The sequence below is a fragment of the Mobula hypostoma genome, chromosome 12 (assembly GCF_963921235.1).
Source record: "Mobula hypostoma chromosome 12, sMobHyp1.1, whole genome shotgun sequence".
NCBI lineage: Eukaryota > Metazoa > Chordata > Chondrichthyes > Myliobatiformes > Myliobatidae > Mobula > Mobula hypostoma.
The window spans coordinates 113,251,752-113,269,187 of record NC_086108.1 but is presented as its reverse complement, the minus strand read 5'-3'; the positions used below and the strand labels follow the sequence as shown (position 1 = coordinate 113,269,187).

Below are 17,436 nucleotides of genomic sequence, written 5' to 3'. Positions count from 1 at the left end.
GCCCATTTTTGGATACAGTAAGGTCTTTTAAGAGCCTCTTAGATAGGTACATGGAGCTTAGAAATATAGAGGGCTATGCACTAGGGAAATTCTAAGCAGTCTGTAGAGTAGGTTACATGGTCAGTACAACATTGTGGGCCGAAAGGCCTGTAATGTGCTGTAAATTTCTATGTTCTATATTCTATGTTCTAAGTCTGCTCCGCCATTCAATCATGACTGATCTTTTTTTTCCCCTCCTCAGCCCCACTCCCTGGTCTACTCCCCGTAATCTTTGATGTGGCCAATCAAGAACTGATCAATCTCCACCTTAAATACACCCAACGACCTGGCCTCCACAGCCGCCTGTGGTAACAAATTCCACAAATTCACCATCTCTGGCTAAAGAAATTTCTCCACATCTCTGTTTTAGAAGGGCTCCCCTCTACCCTGAGGCTGGGCCCTCTTGTCCTAGACTCCCCCACCATAGGAAACATTCTTTCCACATCTACTCTGTCGAGGCCTTTCAACATTCGAAAGGGTTCAATGAGATCCCCCTCAGCCTTCTAAATTCCAGCAAGTACAGACCCAGAGCTATCAAGCATTCCTCGTATGTTAACCTTTTAATTCCTGGAATCATCCTTGTGAACCTCCTCTGAACCCTCTCCAATACCAACAGATCTCTTTGATGGGGAGCCCAAACTGTTCACAATACTCAATGTGAGGCCTCACCAGTGCCTTATAAAGCCTCAGCATCACATCCCTGCTCTTGTATTCTAGACCTCTTGAAATGAATGCTAACTTTGTATTTGCCTTTCTTATCACTGACTCGACCTGCAAGTTAACCTTTCAAAGGTACATTTAATGTATATGTTTACAATATACATCCTGAAATTCTTTTTCTTCACAACCATCCACGAAAACAGAGGAGTGCCCCAAAGAATGAATGACAGTTAAATGTTAGATCCCCAAAGCCACCCCAGCTCCCCCACCCACACATAAGCAGCAGCAAAGCAATGATCCCCCACCCCCACCAGCAAGGAAAGCATTGGTGCCCCCCGCCATTGAGCACTCAAGCATGCAGCAAAGCATCAGCAAAGACACAGACTTGCAGTACCCCAAAGACTACTTGTTCACCCAGTAATTTGACATACCATTGGCTCTCTCTCTCTCTCTCTCTCCCTAATAAGGGAAAAAGAGGTGTTCCCGTTTCACAGCGAGAGGGGAGACATAACAAACAATTCGCTGATTTATGTTAACAGTCTGTTGTGTTGCTTTTTCCGAGCTATGTACCCAAAGAACTCGGGTCTCTGGGCACACAGCCAGCAGCCAGCTCGCTGCTTTCGATCGTCCATCTCCCACGACACACTGATTCCCTGCAGAGGCACTGACCACGAGTCTGTCTGCCTCCAGAGCCATGAAATCCTGGAACCCTGAAGTTGCACTAAGCATCTAGGCTGCGTCCTTGGTTTATCAGATAGCAGCCAGTCGTAAGTCCCCGAGAGCAGGTCCCATTCCCGCAAAGAACTGAAGTCAGCGTGTAACTCCAGGTCAGGATCTTCAAAAGAACCCTGAAAGGGAAAATAGAGATTAAAGATAAAAATCGAGCTGTTTCCAAAGATGCAAGCAAAGGAGTGGCCGTTAGGTGCCAGGGTCCTCTTTTACGGTGCTCTGCACAAGGACTCCCAAGTCCATGTGCATCTCAGGTTTTTGAATTTTCTCCTCATTTAGAAAATAGTCTTCATGTTTATTTCTTCTACCAAAGTGCATGACCATGCATTTTCCAACATTGTATTTCATTTGCCACTTTCTTGCCCATTCTCCTAATCTGTCTCAATCCTTCTGCAGCCTACCTGTTTCCTCAATACTACCTGCCCTTCACCAATCTTCATATCATCTGCAAACTTGGGAGAAAAGCCTTCTATTCCATCATCTAAATCATTTATTTAAAGCATAAAAAGAAGTGGTCCTAACACTGACCCCTCCCGGACACCACTAGTCACTGGCAGCCAACCAGAAAAGGATCCTTTTATTCCCACTCGCTGCCTCCTACCAATCAGCCAATGCTCTAACCATACTAGTCATAGTCATAGTCATGCTTTATTGATCCCGGGGGAAATTGCTTTTCGTTACAGTTGCACCATAAATAATAAATAGTAATAAAACCATAAATAGTTAAATAGTAATATGTAAATTATGCCAGTGAATTATGAAATAAGTCCAGGCCCAGCCTATTGACTCAGGGTGTCTGACCCTCCAAGGGTGGAGTTGTAAAGTTTGATGGCCACAGGCAGGAATGACTTCCTATGACGCTTTGTGTTGCATCTCGGTGGAATGAGTCTCTGGCTGAATGTACTCCTGTGCCCACCCAGTACGTTATGTAGTGGATGGGAGACATTGTCCAAGATGGCATGCAACTTAGACAGCATCCTCTTTTCAGACACCACCGTTAGAGAGTCCAGTTCCATCCCCACAACATCACTGGCCTTACGAATGAGTTTGTTGATTCTGTTGGTGTCTGCTACTCTCAGCCTGCTGCCCCAGCACACAACAGCAAACATGATGGCACTGGCCACCACAGACTCGTACAACATCCTCAGCATCGACCGGCAAATGTTAAAGGACCTCAGTCTCCTCAGGAAATAGAGACGGCTCTGTCCCTTCTTGTAGACAGCCTCAGTGTTCTTTGACCAGTCCAGTTTATTGTCAATTTGTATCCCTAGGTATTTGTAATCCTGTAGTACTAGTAGTACTAGTAGTACTAGTAACACTCCTGTAATACTACGGGCTCTTAACTTGGTAAGCAGCCTCATGTATGGCACCTTGTAAAAGGCCTTCTGAAAGTCCAAATATACAACACCTACTGTATCCCTTTAGCTATCCTACTTGTAATCTCCTCAAAGAATTCCAATGGGTTTGTCAGGCAGGATTTTCCCTGAAGGAAACCATGCTGACTTTGCCCTATCTTGTCCTGTGTCACCAAGTACTCCATAACCTCATCCCTAACTATTGACTCCAGCATCTTCCCAACCACTGAAGTCAGGCTAACTGGTCTATAATTTCCTTTCTGCTGCCTTCCTCCTTTCTTAAAGTGTGGAGTGACATTTGCAATTTTCCAGTCCTCCAGCATCATGCCAGACTCTAACGAATTTTGAAAGATCATTACTAATGCCTTCACAATCTCTATCGCTACCTCTTTCAGAAACCTGGGGTGCAGTTCATCTGGTCCGGGTGACTTATGTACTTTTAGGTCTTTCAGCTTTTTTGAGCACCTTCTCTTTTGTAACAGTAACTCACCCACTTCTCTTCCCTCAAACCCTTCAACACCTGGCACACTGCCAGTGTGTTTCACAGTGAAGACTGCTGCAAAATATTCATTTCATTCATCTGCCATCTCCTTGTTCCTCCATTGTAACTTCTCCGGCCTCATTTTCCAGCAGTCCTATATCCACTCTCATCTTTATTTTATTTTTTATATACTTGAAAATGCTTTTTCTATCCACCTTGATAATGTTTGCTAGCTTGCTTTCATATTTCATCTTTTCCGTCCTAATGATTCTTTCAGTTGTTCTCTGCAGGGTTTTAAAAGATTCCCAATCCTCTACCTTCCCACTAATTTTTGCTTTGTTGTATTCCCTCTCTTTTGCTTTTACACTAGCTTTGATTTCCCTTGTCAGCTACAGTTGTACTATTTCGCCATTTGAGAATTTTGGAATACATCAATCCTACACCTTCCTCATTTTTCCTAGAAATTCATGCCATTGCTGCTCTACTGTCATCCCTGCCAGCATCTCTTTCCAATTTAATTTGGCCAACTCCTCTTTCGTACCACTGTAACCTTCTTTACTCCACTGAAATACTGCTACATTAGACTTTACTTTCTACCTATCAAATTTCAAATTGAACTCAATCATATTGTGATCTCTGTCTCTTAAGAGTTCCTTTGCTTTCAGCTCCCTAATCGCCTGCAGGTCATTACATAACTCCCAATCCAGTTTAGCTGATCCCCTAGTAGGCTCAACGACTAGCTGCTCTAAAAAGCTATCTTTTAGGTATTTAATAAATTCAGTATTTTGGGGTTCATTACCAACCTGATTTTCCCAATCGATCTGCATGTTAAACTCTCCAATGGCTATCATAACATTGTCCTTCTGAGAAGCCTTTCTATTTCCCGTTGTAATCTATAGTACACATCCCAGCTACTGTTTGGAGGCCTCTATATAACTGCCATCAGGGTCCTTTTACCATTGCAGTTTCTTAACTCAACCCACAATAATTCTTCATCTTCCAATCTTATGTCACATCTTCCTACTGATTTGATGCATTCTTTACCAACATAGCCATGCCTCCCCCTCTGCCCACCTTTCTATCTCTCCAATACAACGTGTAATGTGTAAGTTTTCTTCAATACAACGTGTAAGTTTTCTGATGACTCTGCCATAGTTGGATGCATCAGCGAGGGAGATGAGGCTGAGTACAGGGCTACGGTAGGAAACTTTGTCACATGGTGCGAGCAGAATTATCTGCAGCTTAATGTGAAAAAGACTAAGGAGCTGGTGGTAGACCTGAGGAGAGCTAAGGTACCGGTGACCCCTGTTTCCATCCAGGGGGTCAGTGTGGACATGGTGGAGGATTACAAGTACCTGGGGATACGAATTGACAATAAACTGGACTGGTCAAAGAACACTGAGGCTGTCTACAAGAAGGGACAGAGCCGTCTCTATTTCCTGAGGAGACTGAGGTCCTTTAACATCTGCCGGATGATGCTGAGGATGTTGTACGAGTCTGTGGTGGCCAGTGTGATCATGTTTGCTGTTGTGTGCAGGGGCAGCAGGCTGAGGGTAGCAGACACCAACAGAATCAACAAACTCATTCGTAAGGCCAGTGATGTTGTGGGGATGGAACTGGACTCTCTGACGGTGGTGTCTGAAAAGAGGATGCTGTCCAAGTTGCATGCCATCTTGGACAATGTCTCCCATCCACTACATAATGTACTGATTGGGCACAGGAGTACATTCAGCCAGAGACTTATTCCACCGAGATGCAACACAGAGCGTCATAGGAAGTCATTCCTGCCTGTGGCCATCAAACTTTACAACTCCTCCCTTGGAGGGTCAGACACCCTGAGCCAATAGGCTGGTCCTGGACTTATTTCCTGGCATAATTTACATATTACTATTTAACTATTTATGGTTTTATTACTATTTATTATTTATGGTGCAACTGTAATGAAAACCAATTTCCCCCGGGAACAATATAGTATGACTATGACTAAACTTGGACATTCAGCTTCCAACAACAACCATCCTTCAGCCACGATTCAGTGACAATCTTTAATAGTGTAACAAGTTCATCCACCTTATTTCTTTGAGATATAACACTTTGAATACTGTATTTGCTAAGCTTTTAGCTTCCGCCTCCTTAATGCTCTGATACTCACCATGCTGGGTGCAATTACAGTATGTCCTATCATCTGCCTGCCCTTCCTGACAATCTGACTGCATGCTATCTTTGTTTTTTAACCATCCGTCCTGTCCTGAGTCCTTTCATTCCAGTTCCCACCACCCCCCGCCAAATGAGTTTAAACCCTCCCCAACAGCTCTAACAACCCTGCCTATGAGAATATTGGTCCCCCCATATTCAGATGCAACCTGTCACTTTCTACAGGTTTTATCTCCCCCAGAAGAGATCCCAGTGATCCAAGAATCTGAAGCCCCGCTCCCTGCACCAGCTTCTCAGCCACATATTTATTTGCCAAATCATCCTATTTCTACCCTCACTGGTGCGTGGCACAGGCAGCAATCCAGAAATTACTACCCTGGAGATCCTGCTTCTCAGCTTTCTACCTAGCTCTCTAAATTCTCTTTTCAGGAGCTCTGTGCTTTTCCTTCCCATGTCATTGGTACCAATATGTACCTACCAAGACATCTGGCTGCTCTCCCTCTCTCTCGAAAGAGTTGTGGATGCGATCTGAGATGTCCTTGACCCTGGCACATGGGAGGCAACATACCTTCCGGGTGTCCCGTTCATGTCCACAGAATCTCCTGTCTGTTCCCCTCATTATTGAGTCCTCTATCAATACTGCTCCCCTCTTCTCTCACTTTCCCTTCTACACCATGGACCCATGGTCAGTGCCAGTAACCTGGTCTCTGAGGCATCCCCCTGGGAGGTCAACGCCACAGCAGTATCCAAAACCGTTTACTTATTATTGAGGGGAATGGCCACAGGGGTGCTCTGTGCTAACTGCCTATTCACCTTCCCATTTCTTCTCTTGACAGTCACCCAGCTACCCACTTTCTGCAACTTAGGGGTGACTACTTCCCTGTAACTCCGATGAATGATCCCGTCACTTTCCCATACAAGCCAAAGGTCATCCATTTGCTGCTCCAGATCCCTAACTCGGTCTTCAAGGAGCTGCAGCTGGATGCACTCCACGCAGATGTAGTTCCCTCGGAGACTCTGGGTCTCCTAGGACTCTAGCATCCAGCATGAAGAACACACAATGGCCGTATAAGCCACACTAAGCATCCCTGACACAGTAAGAAAAAAGGGAAACTTAACAGAAACTTACCCAGGCAACTTCCCCAGAGCCAATGCCTCTTCTGAGCCAAAGCCTCCTTTGAGCCAAAGCTTGACACTCCCACTCTCACCACTGGCCCGCTCCAACAATGGCCGCTCCACTTGTCCATTCTGTACTTTTATGTACTTTTATTTTATTGTGCCGCCAGAATGAGTTGTAAAGTCATAGTTCAAAGTTCAAAGTACATTTACTATCAAAGTACATATATGTCACCATATACAACTCTGAGAGTCATTTTCTTGCGGACACGTGGACAATCACAGCAATTACAAGAAACACAATGGAATCAGTGAAAGACGGCACCCAAAATGTGCAAAAGAGAACAGAATGTAAAAATACAGAAAGAAAGAAAAAATGGAAATAATAATGAATAAATAAATCATAAATATGGAGAAATGAGATGAAGAGTCCTTGAAAGTGAGTCCATAGGTTGTGGGAACATTTCGCTGTTGGAGTGAGTGAAGTTATCCCCCCGGTTCTAGAATCTGATGATTGATGAATGTTTCCTGGGAGTTTACTCCTGAAGCATTCCCTGTTAGTGGGTATTGCTACAAGTCAGTGGAGGTTTAAGATCAGAGTTTTCCTTCTCCCAGATGAGATGCCAACTATGGCTGCCAAGCCGCATCTGCCCCGAGGTGGGAACAATAAATTACAGAGAATTCTATCAGTTCCAAATGTTTTGTTTAAAACTGAGTTAATGTAATCATTTTAGCGAGATGTTAGCAAGGTTCTGAAAAACCTGGTCTTCTTGTATCCGCAGGGATTACCCGGATCACACGGGAATCCAGGATTACCTGGCCTACCGGGCCTCAAGGTACGTGCAATTCCTCAGCCATTAATCTGTGTCTGTAACCTGCCGTTTTCCATATGTACTCAGACTTTGAAGCCTCCTGCAGTCCCAAACCATTAAATCATTATCTGCATTCATGGGCTGAGGCCAAATGTAAATCGTACATAAGCTTTGGGCAGTTAACCCCAGCTGCTTCCTTCTCAGGACCGGCAATCCGTGGGCTTGAGGGGAAATGGGAGAGCTGACGACAGACTCCTGGAACTTTGAGTTCCCCTGCCAGAATCTGGTTCTGCTGGAGGGAGTGATATCTTAAAGTTCAAAGTAAATTTATTATTCAAGTACATATATGTCACCATATAAGGTGCGGAGATTCATTTTCCTATGGGCATTCACAGTAATTACAATGAAGCTCAGTAGAATCAATGAAAGACCGTACACAATAAAGACAGATAACCATGTACAAAAGACAACAAACTGCATAAATCAAAATGAAAAAACAATCTAAATAAGAAATAAGCAAATAAATAAGAAATAAGAAATAAGCAATCTAAATAAGAAATAAATATCAAGAACATGAGATGGAGGTTTATTGAAAGGGAGTCCATAGTTTGTGGGAACGGTTCACTGCTGGGGTGAGTGAAGTTGAGTGAAGTTATCCCTTCTTGTTCAAGAAGGGTATTCAGCTAGAGAAGTTAAACCTGGGATCAAGAAGGATAATCATTCTCAGTACTTTGTTCGAGACCACTAATGTCCTTTGGGAAGATGAATCTGCCCAATCAGTTACCTGATTTATCCTCGATATCACAGTGGTCCAGCAGTTTGTCCTCCAGAGACCCGGGTTTGATCCTGATCTCCGATGATGTCTGTGTGAAGTTTGCATGTCCTCCCTGTGACCCCATGGATTTTCCCTGGGTGCTCCAGTTCCCTCCCACACCCCAAAGACGTGTGGGTCAGGAGGTTAATTGGTTGCTGTAGATCACCCCCGTGTGTGGGTGATGGGTGTAATGTGGGCTGAGTTGTTGGGATTGTGAGCAGAGTGGAATGGGATCAGTGTAAGATTAATGTCAATGGCTGGTTAATGGCCAGCACAGACTCAATGGGGTTTAAGGACCTGTCCTTGTGATCTGTCTCCCCATGACTCTACAACTGTAAAATATTTATTTGATCTCTGACCAGACGTGTGGAGACTTGACCCCTGATTCAAGACCCCGCTGAAATCTTTCTTATCTAACATGAGGATGTGTCAAAACAGCCCATAGAGAGAATCAAAATCAGGTTTAATTTCACTCAAGTATGTCATGAGATTTGTTGTTTTACGGCAGCAATACAGTGTAATACACAATAATAAAAAACTATAAATTACAATAATATATAAATAGATATATACATCTACACACTTGTTTGATTTATACACATTAAATTAAATAAGTGGTGCAAAAAGAAAATAAAATAGTGAGATAGTGTTCATGGTTCATTGTCCATTCAGAAATCTGATGGCAGAGGGGAAGAAGCTGTTCTTGAATGGTTGAGAGTGTGACTTCAGGCTCCTGTACCTCCTTCCTGATGGTAGCAATGAGAGGAAGGCATGTCCTGGGTGATGGGGTTCCTTAATGATGGGCGGTGCCTTTTTGAGTCATCACCTTTTGAAGGAGTCCTGGATGCTGGGAAGATCAGTGCCCATGATGGAGCTGGCTGAGTTTACAACTTTCTGCAGCTTTGTCTGATCCTGTGTAGTAGCCCCTCCATACCAGATGGTGCCCCTGCCCTACTGTAACCTCAGTCATGAATTAATGTCACAATTCTGCGCTTGGATGCTAGGCTCGGGTTTGAGGCTGCAACATCCTGATTCGTGCCCACAGACATAGACAACGGTCAAAAGAGTTGATGGAAATTAGCTTTCAAACTTCAAGATAGTTTTTGTTAAATGATTGTTTAAATCCCAGTACATGTGTAAAGGAGAACAAAAGAATTGTTACTTCAGGTCTAGTACAGCACACAAAAAATAAGACAAAGAACAAAATAATATGAAAACATAATAAATATACTGTAAATACAGTAGATAGCTTATCTCCATAGATTAACTGTATGTTCATAGAGTGACAGTAGGCACAGGAGTGTCTGTACATAAAGTGACTGACAGGAAATGATAAAGTAATGGTGATTGGGGGTGTGGAGGGGTGGGTTAGTGGGTGGAGGTGTTGATCAACCTCACTGCTTGGGGAAAGTAACTGTTTTTGAGTCTGGTGGTCCTGGTGTGGATGCTACGTAGCCTCCTCCCTGATGGGGGTGGGACAAACAGTCCACGAGCAGGGAGGGTGGGATCCTTCATGATGTTACTGGCTCTTTTCCAGCACTTTTCTGTATATACGTCGTTGATGGCAGGTGGGCTGGTGTCGGTGATGCAATGGAAAATTAGAAAATAGTCTGCACATTTATTTAGTCTACCAAAGTGCATGACCATGCATTTTCCAACGTTAGATTTCATTTGCCACTTTCCTACCCATTCTCCTAATGTATCTTAATCCTTCTGCAGCCTACCTGTTTCCTCAACACTACCTGCCCCTCCCCAATTCTCCTATCAATCAGCCAATGCTCTAACCATGCCAGTAACTTTCCTGTAATACCATGGGCTCTTAACTTGGTAAGCAGCCTCATGTGTAGCACCTTGTCAAACACCTTCTGAAAGACAAATATACAAAATCCACTGTATCGCCTTTATCTATCGTACTTGTAATCTCCTCTAAGAATTCCGATGGGTTTGTCAGGCAGAATTTTCCCTGAAGGAAACCATACTGACTTTGTTCTATCTTGTCCTGTGTCACCAAGTACTCCATAATCTCAACCTTAACAATTGACTCTAACATCTTCCCAACCACTGATGTCAGGCTAAATGGTCTATAATTTCCTTTCTGCTGCCTTCCTCCTTTCTTAAAGAGTGAAGTGACATTTCCAATTTAGCAGTCCTCCAGCATTATGCCAGAGTCCAATGATTTTTGAAAGATCACTACTAATGATTCCACAATCTCTTCTGCTACCTCCCTCTTTCAGAACCCTAGGGTACAGTTCATCCGGCCTGAGAGACTTATCTACCCTTAGGTCTTTCAGCTTTTTGAGCACCTTCCCCCTTGTAATAGTACCTGCACTCACTTCTCTTCCCTCACACCCTTCAACATCTGGCACACTGCTAGTGTCTTCCACAGTGAAGACTGATGCAAAATACTCATTTAGTTCATCTACCATCTCCTTGTCCCCCGTTATTATTTCTCAAGCCTCATTTTCTAGTGGTCCAATGTCCACTCTCATCTTTCTTTTTTTTTACATACTTGAAAAAGGTTTTACTATCCACTTTGATATTGTTTGCTAGCTTGCTTTCATATTTCACCTTTTCCCTTGTTATGATTCTTTCAGTTGCTCTCTGCAGGGTTTTAAAAGCTTTCCAATCCTCTGTTTTGCCACTAACTTTTGCTTTGTTTTATACCCTCTGCTTTACTTTTACACTTGCTTTGACTTCCCTCGTCAGCCACGGTTGTACTATTTTGCCATTTGAGTACTTCTTCGTTTTTGGAATACATCTATCCTGCACCTTCCTCATCTTCCCTAGAAACCTATGCCATTGCTGCTCTGCTGTCATCCCTGCCAGCATCTCCTTCCAATTTAATCTGGTCACTGTAATTTCCTTTACTCCACTAAAATACTGCCAAGTCAGTATTCCCTATCAAATTACCAACCTGATTTTCCCAATTGTCCTGCATGTTAAAATCTCCCATGAATATTATAACATTGTCCTTTTGACATGCCTTTTTTTTATTTCCTGTTGCAATCTGTGGTCCACATCCCAGCTAGTGTTGGGAGGGTGCCATCAGGGTCTGTTTACCCTTGCAGTTTCTTAACTCAACCGCCAAGGATTCAACATCTTTCCACTGATTTGATGCCACTCTTCTCCAGCAGAGCCACACCACCCAGAAATTACTACCTGGGAGGTCCTGCTTCTCTGCTTTCTACCTAGCTCTGTAAATTTTTTTTTTCAGGATCTCTGTGTTTTTCATCTGGCCAAGACATCTGGCTGCTCTCCTTCACCCATGTGATCCGAGATGTCCTGATCCTGGCACCTGGGAGACAACAAACTATCCGGGTGTCCCGTTCATATCCACAGAACCTCCTGTCTGTTCCCCTAACTATTGCATCCCCTATCATTACCATTCCCCTCTTCTCCTCTTCTCCCTCTTTCCCTTTTGCACCACAGAGCCCATGGTCAGTACCAGAAATCTGATCTCCATGGCATTCCCCTGGAAGGTCATCCCTCACAACACTATCCAAAGTGGCATGCTTATGTTTGAGGGGAAGGTCCACAGGGGTGCTCTGTGCTAACTGTCAATTCACATTTTCATTTCTACTGACAGTCACCCAGCTACCTGCCTCCTGCAACTTCAGGGTGACCACTTCCCTGTAGCTCTGATCGATGATCTCCTCGCTGAAGGTCATCCAGATGCTGCTCCAGATCCCTAACACGGTCTTCAAGGAGTTGCAGCCATAACATGTAGCATGTAATATATAATGTAGCGTGTATACATTATATACATGTTATTTTATTAAAATGACAGTAAACTTGACTCAACTTGATGATTTGGCTTGACTCAAGAGTTCTTGCAGCAGATGACAACAACCATGCTGTTCCTGTCTGGTTTGGAAACAAAAACTCATTTTCATTTAATTCAATTATCTTAATAGCCATGTTGACATTATATAAGGACAATAAATAAATAAATAATTTTTGCATGGCATTTTTTCATTGCTAACATGCCAAATATTTCAATAAATTGAGAAGCCTAAATAGAATGAGGGGCAGATATCCTTTATCATTTCCTGTCAGAGTCACCTACTCAACCATCAAGAAGGAGGTACAGGAGCCTCAGGACTCACACCACCAGGTTCAGGAACAGTTATTACCCCTCAACCATCAGGCAGGAGGTTCAGGAGCCTCAGGACCCACATCACCAGGTTCTGGAACAGTTATTACCCCTCAACCATCAGGAACCAAAAGGGCTAACTACAATCAATTTCATTTCACTTTCTCCATCACCGAACTGTTCCCACAACCTATGAACTCACTGTCATCTCATGTTTTTCATATTTATTGCTTGTTTATTGCTTTTTGCACTGGCTGTTGTCTTTTGCACACTGGTTTATACCCAGCTGGAGCGGTTTTTCAAAGTTCAAAGTAAACTTTATTATCAAAGTACATATATGTCACTATATAGAACCCTGAGATTCATTTTCTTACGGGTATACTGAATAAATCTATAGAATAATAACCATAACAGAATCAATGAAAAACTGCCCAACTTGGGCATTCAACCAGTGTGCAAAGACCTCAAACTGTGCAAATACAAAAAGGAGATATAGCAATAATATCATCAACATGGCTCCGTCTGTCTAAGTAGACAAGGGATGTGCCTGTTCCGGGGCACAGACCTGGGCGATGAATATGGAGGTCCTGGGCTGCCCAGACATCAAGATCCCCCTCTTGGCCTCGCGGATGTGGTCCAAAGGAATTTGAAGCAGTACATTTGGCATCAGCTTGGCTGCAGGAGCTGCTGGAAGGTGACGTGATACGTCATCCAACCGCCTTAGGGGCTCCACTCCGGATTTGTGTAGGGATTACTCCTCAGCCTCCTCTTCTCCGGAAGATACCGACAAGGCAGTGGGATCCATAACCCTGGATAGGGGCCCATACCGGGTACTGTCAGCCGGAGCCAGCTGAGCCCGGGACTCGTGTAAGGCAGGGTCGTCACGCTAGTGAGATATGGAGCCACTACCCACTACCCAATAACAAATAAATAATCAATATATATTGAGAACATGAGATGAAGAGTCCTTGAAAGTGAGTCCATAGACTGTGGGAACATTTCATTGATGGGCAGGTGAAGTTATCCCATTTGGTTCAAGAGCCTGATGGTTGAGGGGTAATAACTGTTCCTGAACCTGATGGTGTAGGTCCTGTGGCTCCTGTACCTTCTTCCTGATGGCAGCAGTGAGAAGAGAGCCTGGCCTGATGGTGGGGATCCTTGATTCTATTACGATTATTGGATTTATTGAGTATTCCCACAAGAAATTGTATCTCGTGGTTGTATATGGTGACATATATGTACTTTGATGATTAATTTACATTGAACTTTGATGTTTGAACTTTGAACTTTAATGCTTCTGTTTGTTTTACTGCAGTTAATGAGTATTTAATGCAAGTGTGGTCATTATCAGAGTGTAAAAGCATTGTTTAGGACCATAGTAAGTTCCGGGGAGGGCTGTTCTCAGTCTTTCTGTGTTGAATCCGTAATTCCTACATCAGGGTCCGAAAGGAGAACCGGGCTTGTTCCCGATTAAAGCACCACGCGGAGAACAGGTAAACAAGTACAGGTTGCTGTCAGTGTTCCATGTCTCCAGAATTCCCATGTTTCCTTCACAACCAACTCCCTCCATCCCTCTCTTTGTTGTCTGCATGGTCCACTAGTCCATGTGTCCTTCTGCATTGGGAAGGGGAGCAGTCGAACTGTGTATGGGGGAGTGGCTGTACGATGGTCGCGTCCTCGGCCTCATGTCATGCATGTCGTGTTGGTTTGATCCACTCTCCTGTCCACACTCTATCTCCATCCGCAGCCGGCATCTGTGTTCCTCAGTTGTGGTGGTTGTCTTCCATTATCTCTCAGTCTGCTTGTTGCATGAGAAGGTGGGTGGTGATTGTTCCATCTTGGGGGGCTTGTGTGGAAGCTGTACTCTACCTTCATGTGTACCGGTAGTGGAGGGAGGGAAATCAAATGAATTTCCTTTGAAGTGGATCATTGAAAAGCAGGTAAGGTCACCCCCCCCCCATTCAGCTCCTCCTCCCACACGGACTGCCGATCGGATCACATCCCGGCCTCCGCTGCTGTCAATGTGGAGTTCACATGTTCTCCATTTGTTGGTGTGGGTTTCTCCCGGGCGCTGCTGTTTCCCAAAGACGTGTGGGTCAGTGGGTTAATGGGCCTCTGAAAATTATCCCCAGTGTGTGGGCGAGGGGTGGAATCTGGGGGGAGTTGTTGGGAATGTGGGGAGAATGAGCGTTGGAGAATTGGCGTCAATGGGTGGGTGATTGTTACTATGGACTCAGTAGGATGGAGGCCAGTTTCCAGGCAGTATCTCTGTATCTTAGCTACAAAGAACAACTAACCCTGCACCCACGATACCACATTTAACAAATTTAGAGACCATGGCTTTAAAAGTTTCCCTACAGGAGGAAGTTCTTCACTCTCTGAATTAATACTATTTAAATGCGAATAATATGAATGAATGGCCCTTTTCTAATTCCATGAATCCTGCCTCCCATCAACATGGCACAACTCAGAAGTGTGATGGACTCTCTCCACTTAAACCATAAGATCATAAGACATTGGACCAGAATAAAGCCACTTGATCCATCGAGTCCGCTCCTCCATTCCATCATGGCTGATTTATTATCCCACTCAACCCCATTCTCCTGCCTTCTCACCCTGACTAATCAAGAAATGATCAACTTCCACTGTAAGTATACCCAATGACTTGATCTCCACTGCCATCAATGGCAATGAATTCCACACATTCACCAGCCTCAGGCTGAAGGCATTTTTCCTCATCTCTGTTCTAAATGGCCGTCCCTCTATTCTGAGCCCTCTTACTTGGGTGAGTGCAAATCTAGAACTTGATACCATCCAGGGCAAAACTGCCCTTTGATGGGCACCCCATGCACCCCTTAAATAACCCCTCCCTCCACCATCAGCCGACAGTGACTGCAGAGTGCACCGTCCACACAACGCACCATGGCTACTCACCCTAGTCACTCCGGCACTCTCTCCCAAGCACTATATGCTCTGATGTGTGTGTAACAAATGACCCTAATCTCTCCAACAAGTTGATTTGACAGAAGGGTATCAAGGTGTTGGGGCACGGATTGAGTAGACAGCTTTTTGGAGGAAAGTATAGGTGGTGGGTGTGTGGGACACACTGCCAGGGGTGCTGGTAGTGGCCGGTACATTAGGGACACTTAAGAAATTCTTAGAGAGGCACAGGGGTGATAAAAAATAGAGGGCTATGCAGGAGGGAAGGGTTAGATTGATCTTGGAGTAAGTTAAAGGGTTGACACATCTTTGTGGGCCAAAGGGCCTGTACTGTACTGTTCCATTGTCTAATTCTAAACCCCTCGGGTTAATGAATGGAGAAGCTTAAATTTGACCAGTCAGTGATGAAACCGTCATGGGGAATGTTCAGCCCATCAATCCTATCCTAACCTATGGTGGGGTCTCCAATTACTCACACTTCACTGTACTTTCTGCAGAGACCAGTAACTGAATATCCTTTTTGGTAAATGTTGCAAGTTCCGTTGTTGTTGTCTCAATTATCTCTCTAAAGTGCCTTTGCTCTCTTACATAGGGTGATCCAGGACCTGCTGGGCCAATTGGGCCAACCGGCCCTACAGGTGAAAAGGTAAAAGTCTCTTTATTAAAATTTGAAGAAATTCCGACCATAAGACATAGGAACAGAATGAGGCCATTTGGCCCATCAAGCCTGCTCCACCTATCCCCTCACGGCTGATTTATTCTCTCTCTCAATCCCATTCTCCTGTCTTCTCTCCCATAACCTTTGACACTCTGACATCAAGAACCTATCAACCTCCACTTTAACTATACCCAATGACTTGGCCTCCACAGCCATCTACCGCATTGACTTCCACAAATTCATCACCCTCTGGCTAAAGAAATTACTCCTCATCTCTGTTCTAAATGGTTGCCCCTCCATTCTGAGGCTGTGCCCTCTGGTCCTAGATTCCCCCACAAGAGGAAATGTGCTCTCCACATCCACTCTTTCTAGGCCTTTCAATGTCCGATAGGTTCGGTGAGATGCTATCTGCTTTCCCAAGGACGTGGCATAAGCTGGAGTGCCTGTTTGGTGCTGTCTGACTCTGTGACTTAACGCCTGGCACAGCTCTGATGCAGGTTCATGTCAGAGCCAATCGGCCATCCTGGTTCATATTCCATCAGCCCTGTAGTGGACGTGGAAGAGAGTCCCTTTAGAACAGAGATGAGGAGGAATTTCTTTAGCCAGAGGGTGGTGAATCTGTGGAATTCATTGCCACAGTCGACTGTGGAGGCCAAGTCATTGGGTATATTTAAAGTGGAGGTTGATTGGTTCTTGATTAGTCAGGGTGTGAAAGATTACAGGGAGAAGACAGAAGAATGGGGTTGAAAGGGATAATAGATCAGACCTGATAGGATGGTGGAGCAGACTCGATGGGCAGAATGGCCTAATTCTGGCCTAATATCTAATGGTCTGTACAGAGTAAAATGAGGGAAATTTGTTTAGTTTTGTTTGTAATTCTGATATAAACAAAAGTGCTTTTTATATTTAAACAAAGTTGTGCTTCATGGTGGGAAACAATTAGGTTTACTCTAATAAGCACTTGTTAACTGAAAGCCCGGTAAGCTATCTCTGCACTGTCATAGCCGATATACTGGCAATTTTTCCTCTCCGCATACTCTCTTTTTCAATCTCCCATTCAGGTCTCTCACCTGCCTGTCAGCTCCCCTTGGTGCTGCTCCTCCTTCCCCTTCTCTCATAGTCCACTCTCCTCTCCTATCAGATTCCTTCTTCTTCAGCCCCTAACCTTTTCTACCTATCACCTTCCACCTTCTTATTTCATCATACCCACCCACCTGGTCTCACCTATCTCCTGTCTGTTTGTATTTCTTCCCATCCCTCCACCTTCTATCCTGCCATCTTCTCCCTTCCTTTCCAGTCCCGATGAAAGATCTCGGTTTGAAACATCGACTCACCCCCAGAGATGTTGTGTGACCTGATTCGTTCCTCCATCATTTTGTGTGTGTTGCTCTGGACTCGATTCTGCTGCGTAGCCTCTCTGGGTTATGTTAAGACTTACAGCGCCCGGTCAGCAAACTGAACTCTTATGTATTTTTCTGTTAGGGTTCCAAAGGATTCCAAGGTCTGCCAGGTCCACCGGGGAAGCAGGTATGTATTGTCCTACATTGTGAGTTAGCGTGGCCATTGTAATGTGATTCTGATATGG

General features: G+C 44.4%; 1 protein-coding gene across 1 annotated transcript in view; it reads left to right on the top strand.

The window, feature by feature from the left end:
- Positions 1-17,436, top strand: part of LOC134355274 (collagen alpha-1(XXIV) chain-like) — a 530,134-nt gene that overhangs the window by 181,836 nt on the left and 330,862 nt on the right. Inside the window, exons 5-8 of the mRNA XM_063065074.1 lie at positions 7,317-7,370; positions 13,693-13,746; positions 15,786-15,839; positions 17,334-17,378. Coding sequence (XP_062921144.1) covers positions 7,317-7,370; positions 13,693-13,746; positions 15,786-15,839; positions 17,334-17,378 — 207 coding nt within the window. The remainder of the gene's footprint in view (positions 1-7,316; positions 7,371-13,692; positions 13,747-15,785; positions 15,840-17,333; positions 17,379-17,436) is intronic.